Source organism: Pongo pygmaeus, chromosome 14, assembly GCF_028885625.2.
Source record: "Pongo pygmaeus isolate AG05252 chromosome 14, NHGRI_mPonPyg2-v2.0_pri, whole genome shotgun sequence".
In the NCBI taxonomy this organism is placed as follows: Eukaryota; Metazoa; Chordata; class Mammalia; order Primates; family Hominidae; genus Pongo; species Pongo pygmaeus.
In genome coordinates, this window is record NC_072387.2 from 31,267,486 (window position 1) to 31,288,362 (window position 20,877).

Genomic DNA, 20,877 nt, shown 5'->3' on the forward strand with positions numbered 1-20,877 from the left:
CTGGTTCAATTAGGGAAAAGAGGCTTTGTTTAAAAAAAAAAAAAAATGAGCTTGCATTCTGAATTGCCAGGCTTGAATTTGATATTTCAAATGTCTCTTGTGTGTATATCTAAGTTACGGCCTGTTTCACCTAGTTTACTGTTGAACAGTGGCATCGTCTGAAAATAGGGAAGTTGTTGAAAAGCTATAAGCAAAAATGCCACCAACACTTGTATCACAGGAAATCTTCAAAGAGTGTATACTGTAACAAGTTCCTGATAGTCATTCACTTACTGAACAACTGCTTACCAAGATCCTACCATGGACCCAGTTGGGGGTGGGGGGGCACTGAGAACTAGCAAAATGGACTTAGTGCCTGCCCTTGGGAAGTTTTCAGTCTAGCATGGAAGGATTAAGTACCTTATTACATAATTAATACAAAAATAAAATGGCCCTTTAATAGCTGATACTGGCCAGGCAGGGTGGCTCACACCTGTAATCCCAGCACTTTGGGAGGCTGAGGCAGGAGGATCTCTTGAGGTCAGGAGTTCAAGACCAACCTCGCCAACATGGTGAAACCTCATCTTTACTAAAAATACAAAAATTAGCCAGGCGTGGTGGTACACGCTTGTAATCCCATTACTGGGGAGGCTGAGGTGTGAGAATCACTTGAACCTGGGAGATGGAGGTTGCAGTGAGCAGAAATCGCATCACTGCACTCCAGCCTGGGTGACAGAGTGAGACTCCGGCTCAAAAAAAAAAATAGCCGATACCTTCTCATTTTCATGACTTTGCAACATGAGGGAAGTAGGGCGTGATAGAAGAAGCACTGTTGCACTCTTAAGAGGCATTTACTAGAGTTATGAGGAAAGCCAGCTCCTTGATGGATAATGGACTTAGGCAGTGCTCATCAATGGCTATGGAATGTATTAGGTAAAAAGCTGATGGGGGAATTTTATAATTATATATATTCAGTTAACAACACCTGAATCTATTGATCAATCTCAATAGCATGAAAGGAGAGACATGTGGAAGTAAGTAGAGGCACCACTCATGAAGTAGTCTTGCCAAAACCCAAACCAAATGAACTTAAATCTGATCAATCCTCTAGATTCAGCTACTAGTTTTCAGGAAATACAGAGGACAGAAGAACATGTTAAATGACACCATGGGGATACAACTGGCAAAATTCCAAACATGGGAAATTGCACAGGGCCAACAACCCAGTTTCTTCAAAAACAACAGAATGACCAGAGAGGGGGTTGTGAGAGAGATATACATAGACACACACACATACACATATGTACATATGTATGTTTCTATCCACAGTTCCTGGCTCATAACTCCCATGACCTTTGTTACACTCTTTTGTTACAACTTTGGGGGCACTTTAGGTCTCAGAAGCAGGCCTCAGAAAACAGAATCTCTTTCTGACCTTCTCCTACCTTCTTTTCCCCTGCTCCTTTTTGTCCCCAATGCAGGACTCTAATCTTCCCCACGTTTCTCTGATCTACCTTGTCTGACGGTAGGTCCTAAGTTCCCCATTTCTGAAGGGGCCCTGCCTCATCCCAGGAGGAAGGAATGCTGTACAGAGAGACCAAGAAGAATCTGAAGAGACAGGACTTGCTGGGTTCCCCACTCAGTCTATTAGTATTAGATCATACCCTTTTTGTCCAAACACATATCTACATGGTTGTCCATGCTTCAAAATGCCTATCCAATGAAGTCTCCATACAAGCTTTAGGAGAACAGTGTATAGAGAGCCTCCAGAGAGCTGAGCATGTGGAGGCTCCTGGAGGGTAGTGCACCCAGGAAGGGCATGGAAGCCCCATTCCCCCTCCCCCATATTTTTCCCTCTGCACTTCTTCATCTGTATCCTTTGTTATATCCTTCATAATAAATCGGTAGATGTCGGCACATGTTTCTGAGTTCTGTGAGCTGCTCTAGCAAATTAATCAAACCCAAGGAGGGAGTTGTGGGTTCCCTGAATTATAGCTGGCTGAGGCTTGTGAAAGCATCTTAAGTGGAAGCAGTCTGGTGAGATGGAGCCCTCAACCTGTGGGCTCTCCAGGTAGACAGTGTCAGAACTGAATTGGAGGACACCTGCTGGTGTCTGCTGCAGAACTGATTCCTTGCTTGTTGGTGAGGAGAAATCCCTGCACATCTAGCCACAGAAGTCTTCTGTGTTGATTGTTGTGGAATGAGAGCAGAGGAACAACATTTCGGGATTTGTTTTCTTTTTTTCCAGCTCAGGGGAATGGGTCCCCCCATCATCCATTTCCCTGAGCTGGAAAAAAACAAACAAGACCCCCAAGAGAAATATTAACCAAATGTAAGTGTGGGCCTTCTTTGGATCTAGATTAAACCAATTAATTTTTTTAAGCATGAGACAAACATGGAAAACAAGAAAATCTGAGGACTCTATATGTAATAATTAAAGACATTTTTTAGGTAGTGATAGCAATATTGTGGTTATGTTCTTTAAAAGTGTCTTTATCCTGCTATAGGTATACTATATGAGTATTTATTGATGAAATGACATCCCAAATTAGTTTCAAAAGAATAGCTGGAAAAATAAGCACATGAAAAATGCTCAATATTACTGGCCATCAGGGAAATGCAAATCAAAATTAGAATGAGGTAGCACTTTGTACCAACAAGGATGGCTATAAAAAAAAGAGATAATAACAAGTGTTGGTGAGGATGTGGAGAAATTTGAACCCTCATACACTCTAGTACAAATGTACAACGCTGTGGCCACTTTGGAAAACAGTTTGGTAATTCCTTAAATGGTTAAACACAGTTATCATGTGTAACTCAGCAATTGCACTCCTAGGTGTACACCCAAGAGAAATTAAAATGAGTCTACAGAAAAACACATATAAATGTTCATAGCAGAATTATAAATGGCCAAAATGTGAAAGCAGTCCAAATGTCCATCAAATAATGAATGGATAAGTATGGCTTATTCATACAATAAACTACTACACCACAATATAAAGAAATGACATATTGATACACGCTGTAATATAAATGAACCTTGACATCATTATGCTGAGTAAAAGAAACCAGTCACAAGACACCACATATTATATGATTCCTTATATATGAATGTCCAGAACAGGTAAGTTGTAGAAACAGAAAGTAGATCAGGGTTTCCTAGGGCTGCGGTGTCAGGAAAAAGGAGACTGGGGGCAGTGGCAGGGAAAGGACGGTGATTGCTAAGGGGTCTTGGGTTTCTTTTGGGGGTAATGAAAACATTTTAAAATCAGCCGTGGTGATGAATGCACAACTCTGTGACTATACGAAAAGCCAGTGAATTGTATGCTTTGAAAAAAGCACGCTGGGGAGGGTGTGGGCAGGGGTACAGGTGAAATATAACATGCCATGTGTTGAAAGTTTTTAAATGTGTAGGCTTTATCATCAGACCCCCCGGATCAAATCCTCACTCTCAAACTTATGAGCCGTGTGACCTTGGGCAAGATATTTAACGAGTTTGAACCTTAGTTCCCTCAAATGTAACATGAGGATAGTGATATAGGCGTGCACAAGTTAAATGAAGTTGATATATTTAATGCACATAGAACAGTGCCCTGCACATGTAAAATGTCCACTGGACATCAAGTTGTTTTTATTTTTCTATTTTTGAGACAAAATCTCACTCTGTCGCCCAGGCTAGAGTGCAGTGGCGTGATCTCGGCTCACTGCAAACTCTACCTCTTGGGTTCAAGCGACTCTCCCATCTCAGCCTCCCCAGCAGCTGGGATTACAGGTGCCCACCACCACACCCAGCTAATTTTTGTATTTTTAGTAGACACAGGGTTTTACCATGTTAGCCAGAGTGGTCTTGAGCTCCTGACCTCAGGTGATCCACCCACTTCGGCCTCCCAAAGTGTTGGGATTACAGGCATGAGCCACCACATCCGGCCAGATGTGAAGTTTTGTTACTCTCATCTGCTTGCTTTGGCTCGGCTCCTTCAGGAGTGCCCATTTCTTCAGCATCTCCCTCAGAACCACAGTCGTGAGGGACACCTAGTAAGGGCTCACAAAAGTCTTCCTTTGTTGGCTCTGACCTTTTTAGTGTTTATGATGCTCCTTACCAAGGCATTATCTTCAAAAGGTTCTGTTTTTTGTGACTTAGTAAGTTTGTTTTCTCTTTGATTTTAGGCTATAGATGAAAATGTAGGAGCAGCAGCAAGAGATGGAAGAAGGAGACCAACTGAGCCACATTCATGGACTCTGTGCCAGAGGGCCTGACTCCTCCATCCCAGGGCCACACATATGGGGACAGCAAAGGATAATAAATCCCACGGATTGTCCTTCCAGACCCCTCCCATTGGTGATGCCATTGAAGACTGGCTCAACCTGGAGGCAGCTGCATGCTGTTCCTGACATTACCAGACCTGCCCACTCTCCCCTGGATCCCAACATCGCCATCTGCCTGGGTCCTCACTCTTGCAACCCAAGGAGGGCCTCCTAAATTAGGAAAGTGCTTTGGCTCCTTGTCAATAACAAAGGATCTTTTTGAACCTCATCAGTGGAAGCACAGCTCAACACACACATGCTCACACACACACACACAATGGCGTGTTTAGATGCTCACATGTGCTTTCTGCACAGGGCTACATCATTTTCTCCCCTTCAAGTTTGCTCCCAAACAGATTTATTTTCTAATTTTTATTTTGTTGTACTGTATGTATCAACTGCACAAGGCAATCAGCCAAAGAGAGATTTAAACATATGGACTAAATTTCATGTCTTTGGAAAACATGGTAGAGCAAGACAGCAATATGCTCTTCCACTCTGCTCTCTGGGGCTGCCACTTGGCTGGGGAGGGGCCATGTTACACCTGGGCCAAATCATCCCGGGGCTCCCGCTCAAAGCACCACCCTCATGTCTGCAACAGCCTGTGCAAATATGCAAAGCCCTCTTTGAAAGCTCTGCGGTGCTGCTTAGTGGTGTTCTTTGCACCTTGAGCAACGCTCACTCACATGCAAGACCTGCCCATGGACATACCAGGATTAGCAAAGCAATCCATAGCCCTGAATTTCTGTGGGTGCCTGCATTTGCTGTGCTACAAGGGGAAGAGATTGTCATTTACAGTGAAAAATAAAGGTGGTGTTAATTAAATTTATATTTCTAAGTGTCAACGTCTCCAGACCTCTATTCCTTTTGTAAGGTGAGCAAGTATGTCTTACAAAAGAATGAGCCAGAAATGAACTTCATTTTACTGTTATAATATCCAGAATTCACACATTTTTAAGCATTTGCTAAAATAAATAGTGTTTTTACAATTGACTTGCATAGGCTCTTTGTATTCCTCTGGTTTGGAAACTGAAATAGAACTGTGTACTGTATTACTTTGCCCAGATACAACATTGACACTGATGTTTTACAACCAAAATGCTACCACCTCTAGGTACATAGTGTAACCTGACAGACACTGTGTATAACTTGCCTTCTTCCCTGTCAGATGTATCCATTTCCAGGCCAAGTTGAAGAGAGTAAAATTTAAAGACAAAATCACTAATCAGCGGCTCCACCATAATGCCAAATTGCCAGGACCATTAAAGGTTTGTGATTGCACCCTGAAGGCAAAGGTCAGGATAAGCTAGGGCACACACTGTACATTGCAACATAGCTCTTTCTCTTACTTCCAGAAACCTTATCAGATGGAAGGATCACAATGGTGACAGTGAAAGTTCTACAGGTAAGCTTTTTGTACACTCCATTTTACATACAGGTAGGTGCATCTACTGTGTGAGCTTCAGGACTAAGCATTAGTTACAGGTTCCTCTGTGCATGCCTGACTGTGTGTCTGTGTGACCGCAGCAGCTGCAGAGCAGTGATTTGGCAGTGTGAGTGCAGGAGCTCCCTAGGCCAAGCCATTCAGGATTACAAAGCAAGGACGGCAAGGACTGGGACAGGTGGGCAGGGAGCTGGAAGACAGGTGCTGCAGCAGAAAGACTGCGGGCTTTATGATCAGACGTGCCTTAGTTGGAAGCTTGGCTCTGCCGCTTTCCAGCTTTGTGAGTAGGGGAGTGAATTCACTTCTCCTAGTCCTACGTGTCTCACATGAGAAACAGGAACCGTCTACATTTCCGAGTTGCCGAGGAGATGGAAAGTGAACAGCAGGTGCACAGTAGGGGTAACGGTGGTTGTAAAAGGTGGGTGCAGAAGCCGTGGAGGTCCATGCCACGTATCCAGCCCTACCCACTCCATCATGGACACCTGCCACTCACAAGAGACTGGGAGGTCTGGAAACCAGAAGGGTCCTGGACGGGCTGATGGCTTATCTCAAGGGATAGCTCAACCTGAAGGCATTGAGTGGCCTGATTTATTTTTGTAATGAAGTAACTCAGGTTTTTAAATCTAAATTATACACTACATTATGTTACTCTATGGAGCCACTAACATCACTTGTGATGTCAGGAATGGCTGTCATAGTGAGGATGGGAAGGAGAAGGAGGGAAAGAAGAAGGGGGAAGTAGCTACTTCAGCTGTTCTGGATATTTTGTTTTGGTCCCTTTTTAATATTTAAAATAATCTGGTAAAGTGAACGCTTTAAAAATATGTATTGCCTTTGTTTTAAATATTATGTAATTAAGTTTATATAATTACTTTTTAATAAACTTTTTATTTTAGAAGCTTTAGATTTACAGAAAAATTGTACAAAATTTACAATACTTCAGAGTCCTCATATTCCCCCCACCCAGGTTCCCCTGATATTAACATCACACATTAGCCTGGTACACGAGTATGTTAGTCACAAGGAGTGAACCAATGTCACTGCATTATTTTCACCAGCATCCACACTTTATTCAGATTTCCTTACTTTTCCCCTGCTGTCCTCTTCCTGTCCAGGATCCCACACTGCAATTAGTTGCCATGCCTCCTCGGAATCCCTTGGCTCTGACACTTTCTCAGACTTCTCTTGTTTAGGGTGGCATTGACTACTTTGAGGAGCATTTGTCAGGAATGTTGCATAATGGCCCTCCATTGATGTGTCTGACTTTTCCCCTCATGATTAGAAAGGGGTTACGGGATTCTTTTCTGTGGAAGATCACAGAGATTGAGTACCATTCTCATCACACTATATCAAGGGGACATGCTGTCAGCATGGCTTCACTCTCGACGTTGGCTTTGGTCACGTGGCAGAAGTGGTGATCATTAGCTTCCTCCACCGTGAAGTTATTCTCCTTCCTCCCTTTCCAACCCATCCTCTGGAAGGAAGCTGCTACGTACAGCCCACACCAAAGGGTGGAGAGTTATGTTCCACCTCGCTGAGGGAAGAGCATGAATTACTTGGAATTCCTCTGCATGGAAGATTTCTCCATTCATTCATTCATTTGGGATTCATTTATATCGGTATAAACAAATGGATTTTTATTTTGTACCTTGTGTTGTAATCCAACACCCCATTGTTTATTTTGCTTCTTACATGTTCCAGCTCTGGCTGTTGAAACTCTTTCAGTTGGGTCCTGTTCCCCTTTGACATCCCCCCACCCCCCAACATTGTGGCCTTTTTTGAGCCCTTTCTTATTTTCTGGCATTATATATATATATATATATATTTTTTTTTTTTTTTTTTTTTTGAGGCCGAGTCTCACTGTCGCCCAGGCTAGAATGCAGTGGTGCGACCTCGGCTCACTGCAGGCTCCGCCCCCCGGGGTTCATGCCATTCTCCTGCCTCAGCCTCACAAGTAGCTGGGACTACAGGTGCCCGCCACCACACCCGGCTAATTTGGCATTATATTATTATTACATTAATTATTGGCTCATGTATTTCCTGGCCCAGTTCTAGAATCAATCAAGTCTCCAAGAAGACTTGTAGACTTGCTTTTTAAGCTGTTAGCAGCTTTCAGTCCAGGGCTGTTTGTTCTCCACCATTGAAGTAATACCCTTCTGAGTATCGTACCCAAAGTTTATCCTCCTGTGGCTGCTGGGAGCACAAACTATTCCCTAATGCACATGAGCTCAGAGACTTTTCTGCCTGTCCTTTCTGGAGTTCTTTCCGCAGCTGCCATGGGAGCCCCTATGCTCACACACATGTGTCCATCAGTGCCCAGCTGAGGACTGGGGCATCCTCTCCGGAATTCCAGAGCTCTCTCTCTGGGCAGCTCTTGCCCGTCTGGCACTCTGCGTTGAGAGTTACAGCTGCTTTGGTGTCCCAGATTCCTATCTCTGTCTCATGAATTTAGAGACTCCTGGGCTTTGTGTGGGGTCCCCTCCCCATGCTGTGGCCTAGGAAGCCCCCAAGGCCGTGAGCGGGGGAAGCTGCAGGGCTCACCTCCACTGCTCTCCCTCTCAGGGACCACCGTCCTGCACGACTCTATGTCCAATGTCTGAAAACCCTTGTTGCATTTATTTTGCCTAGTTTTTTGTTGTTTAAGATAGGAAGGTAAATCTAGTCCTTATGACTCTATCTTGGCCTGAGTAGAACTTCTAATTGACCCCAACATTTACCAAACAAAGGGTCCCATTTAGCAAGGAGATTGACTTTCCTGGGATGCTAAGTAGTCTCGTCATAGTCAGTGACCCACAGTGAATCACCTGACCAAGGGAGGGACGCAGCTTGGACAGTGCAGCTGCGCTCATCTGTCTCTGTCACATATGAGGTTGCTGGTGGTGCAAAATGGGAATGGATTAGACTGAGAGGCTCTGAAAGCCAAAGGCCTTCCTACTTGCTCTACAGGACCATCAGAAGGTGGCTGCAGGGAGGACTGCTGGGCAGGTCCAACCACTCTTCTCAGGAGACAAGGGCCTGCACTGGTCAGCAGCCATCACCACCATTTTAATGAAAATGGCCCATAGAAGTGGTATGCATGGTGGCACAAGTGGCCTCAAGAGCCCAGGAGATTGATTGGTTTCACAGGAGTTCCCCTCATCCTGGGCAAGCTAAGAAGTGCTGCTTAATATGAGCACTCACCAAGAGCTTGAAAACCCACTTGGCTAGCAAGGGTGGAAGGTGGAGAAAAGGGCTGCAAATGACCCCCTGGACCTCTGCTCAGCATCTTTCCTTCAGCTCCACTACATCAGAATCACACACACACACATACCCCACAACCCCCCCACATGCATACTCACACACATACACACATCCCCCACAACCCCCCCACATGCACACTCACACACATACACACACACCTCACAACCCCCCCACATGCACACTCACATACCCACCCACACACACACACACACATATCCTCTTGGAACATCAACAGGGGACCATAATTTTCTTCTTGGTCTCAATTTCATTGTCTTCAGATCTTAGAAACTTTCCTTCTAAAACAATGAGGCAGGCTTTAAAGATTTGCAAACAACACTTTTTTTTTTTAATCCAGGAATCTTATACTAAATGAAAGAATGCTTTCCACGGGTGAGTGCAAAGGAAATTTTCTTCAGGCAGCTCACTGTATACATCAGAGTTCCTCCAACTGGGAGATTTACCTGTAGTTTGCAACAAGAACCACAAAGCTATCACCAAGTGAGTTAATGAGACCACATTCTCTGTCTTTCAACCAGCTGTGAGGGCAGGTGCAGCTGGGTTGGAGAAGCTGCCAAGGAGTGGCACTGCCCTCCTCTGCTCGGGCCCACCTGCCAGGCCTCAACTATCCTGAGGGTGAGGTCCACTCTCAGCATCTATGGCCTCACCCCCACCTTTGGTCTCATTCCACACCTCCCACCAACCACAAAGCAAGAAAGCCCTTAGAGAAATGAAAATGTTTCTTCTCATTAAAAAGACTCCTAATTAGTGAAGCAACCATAAATGACCATGGAACTCCTTGTTTCAGACATGGAGCTTCTTCAAGACCTGCTTCTTGTCATTCACAACAAGTGAGGAAGTGTTCCATTAAGACAGATGAGGGCCAGCAACCCTGGCTTTCGAGTTAATTAATATATTCATCTTTAAAAAGGGAAAGGGTCTCAGTGATTTGGGAAGATGAGGCAGGATGATCATGTGAGGTTAGGATTTCAAGACCAGCCTGGGCAACATAGTGAGTCCCTGTCTCTACAAAAAATAATTTAAAAATTAGCTGGGTGTGGTGGTACATGCCTGTAGTCCCAGCTACTCAGGAGGCTGAGGTGGGAGAATGGCTTGAGCCCAGGAGGTCACAGCTACAGTGAGCTATGATAGTGCCACTGTACTCCAGTCTGGGCAACAGAGCAAAACTCTCTCTCTAAAAACCATAAAGTGGGGGAAGGGTGTGTGGGGGTGTAGAAGGATTTGAGGGGATTGGCATGAGCTCAGCTTCAGTATGAAGCCTGCTTTGAGTGGTGTGACCAGAGGCTTTACACTCGGTTGGCACTCACAGATCTGTCCTGGATGAAACTGAAGTAGTTTCCATGAGCGAACCCCCTTTTCACCTGATTCCCTTCAGGACATCTGCCTGGAGCCATAGCTGTGGACTCCTACCGCCTAGGGAACCACAGGACAAACTAGAGCTCACTGACCACCTAGGACTTCCTGAGTAATGGTGTGAGCTGGCCCGTGACAGGTCCCCTTGGATCTCACATCCTGATAAGAGAGTAGAATGAAGCCAAAACAAAGAAAAAAGAAAAATCCATCTAATGCAAAATTTAGGATCAACCCATAAGGAAATCTCATCTCCCCGGCAAATCTAAGGAATGAAAATTTCTCACAAAATTAAGCTGCTATTTTCTACAATAACTGGTCATTACCTCCAGGACAATGTTGGTACAAAGGTCTGCTACCCGGCCCTTCTACCACCCAGACAATTCACTGTTCTACAATCACACCACGACTTTGAGGCCCAAATGTTTTCATTCCACCCACAACAGCCCCCCTGACCTGCTCCACCTGGGGGAATTCTTGCTTATTCTCCAAGGTTCAATTCCAATGGCACCTTCCGTGTGAGGCAGTCCCTAAGATCCCATGATATTTGCCACAGCCATAAGGAATTAGTAGCCAAGCCTTTCTTCTCTGGGCTCTCACAGCTGCACCCCACTGCTTGTCCAACTCCTGCCTTCTGTTTTGGACTGTGAGGCCCCCTGATGGCAGGGTCTGAGATTCATCCTGTCTGGGGCCCCGAGGCTACCCAAGGGCTCTGCGAGATGTGCACCAGGGGATGGACACATGGATGGAAGGACGTGGCTGCTCCACAGTGGCAGTGTAGGGCTTCAGGATTTTCAAAGTAGACTGGCATGTGCACTCTGATTTGCCCTTCCTCTCCTGGGGAGGCAGAAAAAGTATTATTCATGCTCCACTCACAAGGACACGAGTGTTGGAAAATGTGGAACAAGAGGGAGCCTGATGCTGCCCGGAGACCTAAACTAGACCCACAGACTTGGGCTGTAGCTTTGGCTTTCCTCCAGGGTATTCTGAGTGACTGTGAGCAAGTCTGTGGGCCTGGGCTGTAAGGAATTACCTACGTTATCTCTGATCCAGTTGCAATCGTCTACACCTCCCCTTAGGCCATGTGTTCCTAAGTGGTGACGCCTGAACTAGCATCAAGGTTTTCAGATGCTTAGCAGCTTGTGAAAGGTCCTGGGGCTACTTCATTCTCAGGTGCTGAATTTGTTTTTCAAATCCATGTAATATTGGAATAATGGCTGGTCCTCAACTGGTAATGAGAAGTTGTTTTTATGGTGAAACCTGCATCGCCAGCACAGCTTGGGGTAGGTCCATGCTGCTAACTCCAGACAGGGATCAACGGGAAACTGCATGGACACATTCATTCCTTTCAGCAAATATGGCAACAAGATGATGATATCCAATAGGTTTCTAATAAAGGAATGCAGGAAAAGCACATACAGAAGAATAGAATTGAGTGAGAACAAGCAAGTGCTTACAGGTTCTGTGCTGATCATGCCTTTGCTAAAACAAAAACAAAACATTTTGGTTCATCAAGGCACACTGGAGAAAGCTGAGCTGCTGCTGCTCAGACTCTATCACAGCTCTGCTGACTGTGACATGGAAACGACAGGAGCCCCATCTACGGATGGAAAGATCGTAATTTCTCAGACCACATCAAAGTCTTACAAAGCCTTGTCTAAATGCTGTTCTGAGTGTTTCATTGAGCAACATTTGGCAAATCTCAAGGCTGGAGATGTAGCAATAGGATTAAAAAAAGGAGGAGTTGCTGAATGCATTTCTCAGTCCAAGCACAAGGAGCAACAACACAGAAAGTTAAAATGAGGCCAGTGATTCGCAGCTGGCTTGCTCGGGGTGGCAGCCAAAGGCCTCCTTCAAAAGCTAATATAGTCTTCCTTGTAGAGAACCCAACAGTCGATGTAGTCATGAGTTTAAAAGAACCTCCCTGGGCTACTGTCAGGACTCCCAGGCAGGGTAAGTAGCACCTGCCAGCCAGGCTCAGTGAGCCTCCGGTCCATAAGAAGTCAGCAATGCTGCCATGGAACGGGGAGGGGCCCTGGAGTAATGGGGATAGCACCAGCCAACTTCAACTTTAGAACTACTGCCCACCAGCCTACTATGTGGGAGAGACATGATGGTGATCAAGACATAGCCCCTGCCCTCAGAGAGCTGTCATCTAACACAAAAGTCCCCAACCCCCAGGCAGTGGACCAGGACCAGTCTGTGTCCTGTTAGGAACATGCCAGGCTGCATGGCAGAAAGTGAGTGCTGGGTGAGTGAGCATAACCACCTGAGCTCTGCCTCCTATCGGACCAGTGGAGGCATTCGATTCTCATAGGAGCGAGAACCCTATTGTGAACTGTGCGGGCAAGGGATCTAGGTTGTGTGCTCCTTATGAGAATCCGATGCCTGATGATCTGAGGTGGAACAGTTTCATCCTGAAACCATCCCTACCCACCCCAACCATGGAAAAATGGTCTTCCATGAAACTGGTCCCTGGTGCCAAAAAGGTTGGGGGCTGCTGCTGTAACAGATGGAGTAAAACAAATATGCCACTGCTGAACACAGAGGACTGAGATAATGATCACCAACGAGGAGAAAATGGCAAAGTGAGATTGAGATTGAGGTTCAGAGGAGGTAGGGAGCACAGGCAACTGGGAAAGAAGGGGTGGCTTTGTGTGTGCGGTTGCACTGGAGATGGGCAAGGAAAGACGGGCATGAGCTCAAAAAGTGGAGATGGGGAGACACGGGGGGGTGAGCTGAGGGATGGGTGCATGGAGGTGTTCAAGAAATGGGAACATGCCAGATGGCTCGAGCAAAGACTATGCAACTAGGCAAACAAGAGGAAATAACACTGGGAATAGATGGGACTAAAAGGGCAGTGAGCCACAGGCGAGGCCCCTGGGTTTCAGTGGGGAGACTGGGGAAGCACTGTGCCCTCTTTAGCGGCCAGGTGTCAAGGCTGTCATTGAAGGGGCTGGCTGCACAGCAAGTTCAGGGTGAATCTAGGTAAGGAGGCAGGCACAGGAAACCAGTTACTGGCACTTACTGAGCGCCTCTTCAGGCCCTCAACCCACCTGTGTGAAGAACCATGGTCTGTGGCTTCAGCAGAATGCAGAGCAGGCCATCTGCCAACTCACGCACTGGAACCGCTCTTCATGGTGCATGCAACTCAGGTCGCACGCCTCCACGCTGTCGCTTAGCAGAGGAATTTTGCCAGCAGCTCACTCTGATTTTCCTCTGAGTATGGAGTCAAGAAGAAACATGGGGGTTTTCTAGTATTTCACTACCTGGGACTATTAAAAGATGGCAATTTCATGGTTTGAACTGTATTTTCCATTTACTTTACGGCTTATTTGGTCAGATTGTAACTTGGACCAACTTTTACAACTATTCATGGTACTGCCACAGTTTTGGTTATTTCTCCACCTTTGATGACAAAACATAGCATTTCTGTAACAAAGCACCGTTATTGTAATTCACTCTGGAAAAACCTAATAGGTTTAGAGAGATGGCTGTGTTTTATGTTAATAATAATAATTTCGATAACTATAATAATGACAGCTCAGACAGCACATAGACATGTACACAAGCATGCCACATGTGTTACCTCATTTATGCCTCACAATCACTCTGAAGTAAGTTCTATTACCACCTCCATTTACAGATGAGGAGACTATTTAATGGAATTCCATAACAGACAACTACCAAAGGCCAGAGTTCAGTGCCTCCGAGTGCAAATAAGTTCAAATTTTCAGATGTTCCTTGTTATACTTCCGATTTGTATTTTCCTTTTTGGGCTGCTTTTATAAAATCATCACACTTGTAGATTCACAATCCACAGGCACAGTAGAAGCTTAATTATTACCACTTGCGTATGTCTTGAGTTCTAGGATTTATGCATTATTTTCACTTTTTTTCGGACATCAATGAACCACTTTGAACTGATCCAATCATTGTTGCAAAGGGAAACCTAGCACATGTATTTATTAACACGTGAATGAGACAAAACACAGTTGCAGAGAATTACACTCTTTTAATTAAATGTTAGCTGAAAAGTGACCAAGACAGTCCTTGTAGCATATGGGCAATATACTTTATCATTACTCTGAAGTGAGTGTTTATGTTATCTCCAAATTCATGTTAAAATCCTAACCCCTGGCTAGGCGCAGTGGCTCACGTCTGCAATCCTAGCACTTTGGGAGCCCTAGATGGGTGGATCCCCTGAGGTCGGGAGTTCGAGACCAGCCTGACCAACATGAAGAAATACTGTCTCTACTAAAAATACAAAATTAGCTGGGTGTGGTGGTGCATGCCTGTAATCCCAGCTACTCGGGAGGCTGAGTCAGGAGAATCACTGGAACCCGGGAGGCGGAGGTTGTGGTGAGCCGAGATCATGCCACTGCACTCCAACCTGGGCAACCAGAGTAAGACTCCATCTGAAAACAAAAGCACACACACACACACAAAAAAAACCTAACCCCCAAGGTGATGGTCTGAGGAGGTGGGTCCTTAGGGAGGTGATTAGGTCAGGAGGGCAGAGCCCTTATGAAGGGATTGGTGTCCTTATAAACAGGCCCTAGAGAGCTGTTGCCCCTGTGACATGTGAAGATGCAGCAAGAAGAAAACCATCTACAAGCAAAGAGGTGGGCCCTCACAGACACCAAATCTGCTGGTGCCTTGACCTCGGCTTTCCCAGGCTCCAGAACTGTGAGGAATATGTTTCTGTTGTTCCAGCCTATGGTGCTTTGTTACAGCAGCCAGCATGGACTAAGATGATCATCATGAAAACTAAGCTGACCAGCGTTGGTATCTCACCCCATCTCCACCACCGTAGGAAGGAGAACCCAGCATTATGTTTCTAAAGCTCACTAAAGGGAGGAGGTGACACAAGAAGCAGGAAGAGGGAGGAAGGAGCTCAGAGAGGGAGGAGAAACAGCTGGATCAGGGGCAGTTTAGGAGGCACAAGCCGGGAAGGCAACAGAGGTTGGAGGATCCTAAGAGAAGGAGAAGCCAGGAACCCAGGCCTGTACAGCATTTTCCAGGGGTGGCAGGGCCTCTGTGGGAGAGCTCTGGGATACAGGGCTGACTGAACATCAAGAGCTGGAGCTTCTGGGGCCCTAGTGAAAAGCCCCCGTGTCCACCTTTTCACAGAAGCAGAGGAGCTGTCTGCCTTGAAGAGACTCTCAGGCCAAGATGGTAGGTTGAGAGGGCATTTTCCCAAATGTTCCCAAGGCCTTCCCCAAATCTGGTCTGTGTGTGGGTGGAGGGAGGAAGAGGTAGTGTGAAGTAGACGAAATCAAATTTAGACAAATAGAAGGTGGCAACACTTCTCACACCCAGAGTTATGGGATAAAATGTATACTTGCTATAAATCTGTTGCTAAGAATACAATGGGATAGCTACAAAAATCACAATTGATCTTATACTTCATATTTCCTCTAAAATTACCAAGCTGCCAGCAGATCCACTAGTTAGCCCACAGAGACCACTAGGGACCCACAAACCTTATTTTCTACAATAATATACTGGATCTTAAGCAACACACAGGCTAGGGCTTTTCAGCACCCAGTGGATAGTAAGCAGTCAGAAGGCACTGAACAGCACTGATTTTGTTTGGTTCTAGTTGTTAAGTTGGTGTCTTCAGAATCACAACAGTGTGAAAATCTCCCATTCCTGGGGCTACCAGAGGTTCATCATTCTTTGGAACCAAAACATATAATCCACAAGGCTTGGAAGCTATATTTGCTTTTGACAAATGTCTGAATTTTACTTAATGAGGATAAAAAAATATTTTGTTTCCATGAAAAGTTTTGCCTATGGAAGTTTTTGAGCTTGAAAATTTCAGACCTAGTTTCACTTTGAAGCAGAAGGCTCCCATAACACTGAAAAGCCGATATCCATAAAATCAAAGCAATGCCTGTGGGAGTTCCCTTCATATGAAATTTCCTGGTATCCCCAAAGGTGAACACAGTGACACACCAGGTAGTACAGGAAAGACAAGTGCCCCTCAAGACCCTGTCCAGGAGCCCTCCAGCCTGGGCCTCCCACCTCATTCTCTTAGTCCTAAACATTTGGGGACATCTCTTAGTCCTAAACATTTCCCACATGAAAGGGAAAGGAAAACCAAAATAAAGTCTTAGTTAGCTATAAAACCCAAGTAACCAGAATCCTTGGATGAGTTTTATTTTGCTGCCTTATTTCATTTTTAGGAAATGTGAGATGAATGTTTTTACAAAATAAAACAAAAACTCCCTAAATATGACTTACGGACAAGTTCCAATCTAGCCTGGAGTTCTTATACCTTTTCAAGTTTACAGTTAGAACTGACCTACACTAATCCATTAAATTAGTGAATTGACTTTCCACCAAATTCTAGAAACATTATGGATTACAGCCCATTAGAAAAACATTTTAATTATCCAAGAAAAATTAAAGCTATATTTTATCTATTCTAAACAGGGCAAAAAGTACATAAATCACTTATGGAAGGATAAGAAGAATAGAAAGTAAAAGTTTAAAAAGGTCGCCTTTTTTAAACATTCAAGAAAAGTGCTACTAGAAATCTGGTTGAGTATATGTAGTTTGCTAAAGGAACACTTTGAAATACTTTGCTTTCTGGTATCCTAGTTAAAAAGCACAAAACAATCTCTAACAGGGAGAAAAATACTAAAATGTGTTTTTCCCTTGCTGTTGCTCATTTGCTTACCCTGAATGAAACATCTTAAAAAGATACATATCATTGGCTGTCAAAGTCCTAGCTTTTGGGATTTTGCACTTTTATAAGCCACACCAAAATTTCAATTTGGTGTCGGGGGCGGGGGTGGTGGGAATGTCAAGAACAGCAGTACAGTAAAACAGAAGTCAGAGAAAGGCTTGACAAAGTTTAAAAATAGCCAATATAAATTTGAAAATGGCATGAGAACACATCTGTAAGTATGCTGCTGTATTTTGTATCTGAAAAGCCACCCATCATTTTCTACCTATGTTATCGCTCCCAAGGTCTATTTTAATAGTTACTGTATGTGTTAATAAAAATGAGTAATGGAAAGCATCAAGACTCTGCCACATGCCACAAGCGGCCCATTAAAGCACAAATAACTTACTAATAAAAAGTTCTCATTAGAATACAGAGAATTCCAATTAGCCTTTTTATTTACTAACATTATCTTAGAGTCGACATAAAGTTAACTGCTTTCTGCTTTTAATTTAGTTCATTCTAATGACTATTTCTCTGCATCTCTAAACAAAAGTCCTGCCAGCACTAGCATTGTCAAGCCTTGATATCGGCACTTAAAACAACGGTTTGTGAGAGAAAACCTGGTATCTGGCATCTGACGTTTCAGCACAATCTTCTATTCTGCACCTCGATGACATCACTGTTGTGTGTGAGTCCTCGGTCCCAATAATAGCCCAGCACAGAGGCGCCAGGGCATGCTTTCATATTCACATTCATATGGACATAACAGGACTCCTGAGTTGCATGTTTCCCCCAGTGACACATGTCCCATGCCTCCAGGCTGTGCATAGGCAATGCAGTGGCAGCCCAGAGGGAGAGGTGATTTACGGTGGCTCAGGCAGACACCACTAATACTGGCTTTTCATGTCTTTGAACAACAGCCTTTGCAGAGATGTGCACACAGGGCCCTAACTCTCTGGGAGCTGCTAGGGGCAGAGCCCAGTAATCCCGACGACTTAGTGGATCCTGTGCCTCCCAAGGATGGTGCCCACGGTGACTGCACACTTGTCACAGACTGGCAGGCCATTTGTCTGCTGCAGCCCACCAAATCCCACAGATCCTTCTGGATACTTTGCAGCAGGCTTTTCATACCTTGAGTCTTATTTAATGTTCGCATGAAAAAGCAACTGCTGTTTGCTGTGCTCATAAAAGTCTTGTTAGAAATTAACATCTTGCATGAATAAAAACATCAAGTAAGTATTTATCTGAGGTGGTTTGGAAAAAACACTCCCGTGGGTAAGGTTTTACAAACATAGGCACTGTAGTGACAGAGGAGTGCTCCCCAAAACGATGGGACTCTGTGAACTGCCAGTGAGCAGCAAAGCGCGGCCCACCTGTGCAGCACAGCATGGCCCATGGGTGCAACCTCATTCCATTAGGAAAGGTAATAAAGAGGTCAAGGATCCTGACTTCTGTCTCCAAAGCCAGGTGTCTCTCAAACATATGTCACTGATCACAAGTGGAGGAGAAGCAGGGAGAGTAACGAAAAGCAGTTGCAGACAGGCACAGTGGCTCATGCCTATAATCCCAGCACTTTGGGAGGCAGAGGTGGGCAGACCACGAGGTCAGGAGTTCAAGATCAGCCTGGCCAACTGGTGAAACGCCGTCTCTACTAAAAACACAAAAATTATCCTGGGCATGGTGGCGTGTGCCTGTAATCCCAGCTACTCGAGAGGCTGAGGCAGGAGAACCTGGGAGGTGGAGGTTGCAGTGAGCTGAGATTGCGCCATTGCACTTCAGCCTGGGCAACAGAGCAAGACTTCTCTCAAAAAAAAAAAAAAGAAAAAAAGAAAAACAGTTGCCACTGCTACTGCAATATATATATCTTTAAAAGCTCCTCAGTTTATAACCCCCAAAGTTAACTCAATGAAACAAGCATATTCTTCCAATTACCCATCATAATATTGATGTTCAATAAGACTAAAACAGTTAAGATACCTAGTACCATAGTAAGCTGTCATCTGGAGGAATCAGGTCTTACATTTTATTAATCAGGAAAACTAAATGTACAATTGAGTAAATGCATGTATTTATGTTTCCGTGCCTTGTAGTCATGGCATTTTCAATGATAAATTTATATGCAGTCATCCTAGACCCTCTCCAGTCATGAGAAGAAGGCGTGTACAATGTCTGGTGACTTCTGGTAATAGGCTAAAACACATTATATAAAAGCATAGGGTGTTCGGGGACTGGAGGTCAGCCTGATATAGTTAGAGTGAAAGATGGCACAGGGAAGGTTTGGGAGCCACACTATGGGTGGTTGGGAGTGTCACCTGAGTTCCCAAACTCCAGAGTTCTCAAATTCTCACCCACAATAGTCACCTGAGAGCTTTAAAAGATCTCGGTGCAAGGCGCCATTCCAGACCTGGAAAGTGGGAATTAGCAGTTTTTAAAGCTTTCCAGATAATTCAACTCTGCTGCCAAATTCGAGACCCAATACTAGGCATAAGTGCTTTTCAAACTTTAATATTTGAAATCTTGACCAGCCTGGCCAGCATGTGAAACCTTGTCTCGACTAAAAATACAAAAAATTAGCCTGGTATGGTAACGTGCACCTGAAGTCTCAGCTACTCAGAAGGCTGAGGCAGAATGGCTTGAACCTGGCAGGCAGGGGTTACAGTGAGCTGAGATCGTGCCACTGCACTCCAGCCTGGGTGACAGAGTGAGACTCCAACAAAAAAGAAAAGAAAAGGGAAGAAAAGAAATCTCCTGTGATCCTGTTAAGATGCAGACTCTGATTCTTCAGTTCTCGGGTGGGGCCCGAGAGGCTGCATTTTAGCAAGACCCCAGCTGATGTTGATACTGTTGGTCTACGGACAAGTTTGAGTTGCAAAACTGTAGAGAATGGGAAACCTCCAAACATTTCTGTGTGAGGGAGTGATGTAACCCAAGCTGAACTCTGCAAAGAATCAAGCATCCCTTAGCAGAAGTAGACTTAAAGGGGAAGGAATGAGGTAGGAGACCATTAAAGAAGTTAATGAGAGAGAACAAGAAATGGGCTTGGAGAAGTCTGAATGATTCCTGGTAGCAGGCTCCCTGCGGAGAAGTAACCCTATCACATTCAACGCCACTCTACAGGGGGCTGTTGCTATGGGGTGGGCTTGTAAAAAGCCCTACCAGGATCCCAAAGACCCTGTGAACTGTAGTCTACTTTGATATACAGTCTTTCCCGGCAGTCTGAGTTACCTGCACAACACAGTGCCTTCCCTCTGCTTCCAGGCACATGGGGGAATTGCCTGTGCCCGCCCCTTAGCAGTTGGCAGGGCACGCAGGTGGTGTGGCTTCGTTCCCTGCAGCCCAGCAGCCCCAGGAACAACTGAGAGAGTAGATCCCCCACAGACCAGCTCTGTGTGTGAGAATGATGCAGAGGGCACCCCACCCACACATGGCCAGAGTGAGAAACACACTTCAGTTGGGTGAATTCACAGAGATTCTCAGGTGATTTGTTACTGCAACACAAGCCTGGCTGACCTTGACTGATACACTAATCAGCTGGACCCACACCCTGTGGGCCTGTTCCAGGAACCTGGCAGAGGTGATCTGAGGCCTGGCAAACCTGCTGGAGAACTGCCCAGATTCCATTTATATGGGGGATATTGCTTGAGGATCTTGATCCTAGTAACCTAATCTCCAGGACCACTGGTGAAACTTGGCAAGACCCCACATGTTAGAAGGGTTGCCTCAGCTCCTGAAGCTTTCCTTGTGATACAGTTTGGATACTGGTCCCTGCCCAAATCTCATGCTGAATTATAATCCCCAATGCTGGAGGTGGGGCCTGGTGGGAACTGTTTGGATCATGGGGGTGGATCCGTCATGGAGCGGT

At 45.1% G+C, this 20,877-nt stretch overlaps 1 protein-coding gene across 1 annotated transcript in view; it reads left to right on the top strand.

Annotated features, from left to right (window-relative positions):
* The window catches only part of LOC129011221 (phospholipid-transporting ATPase IB-like), a 96,987-nt gene extending 91,710 nt beyond the window's left edge, over positions 1–5,277 (top strand). The window contains exon 13 of the mRNA XM_063650989.1: positions 4,147–5,277. Within this exon, the coding sequence (XP_063507059.1) occupies positions 4,147–4,236 (90 nt within the window). The 3' untranslated portion in view covers positions 4,237–5,277. The remainder of the gene's footprint in view (positions 1–4,146) is intronic.
* Positions 5,278–20,877: the final 15,600 nt, after the last annotated feature.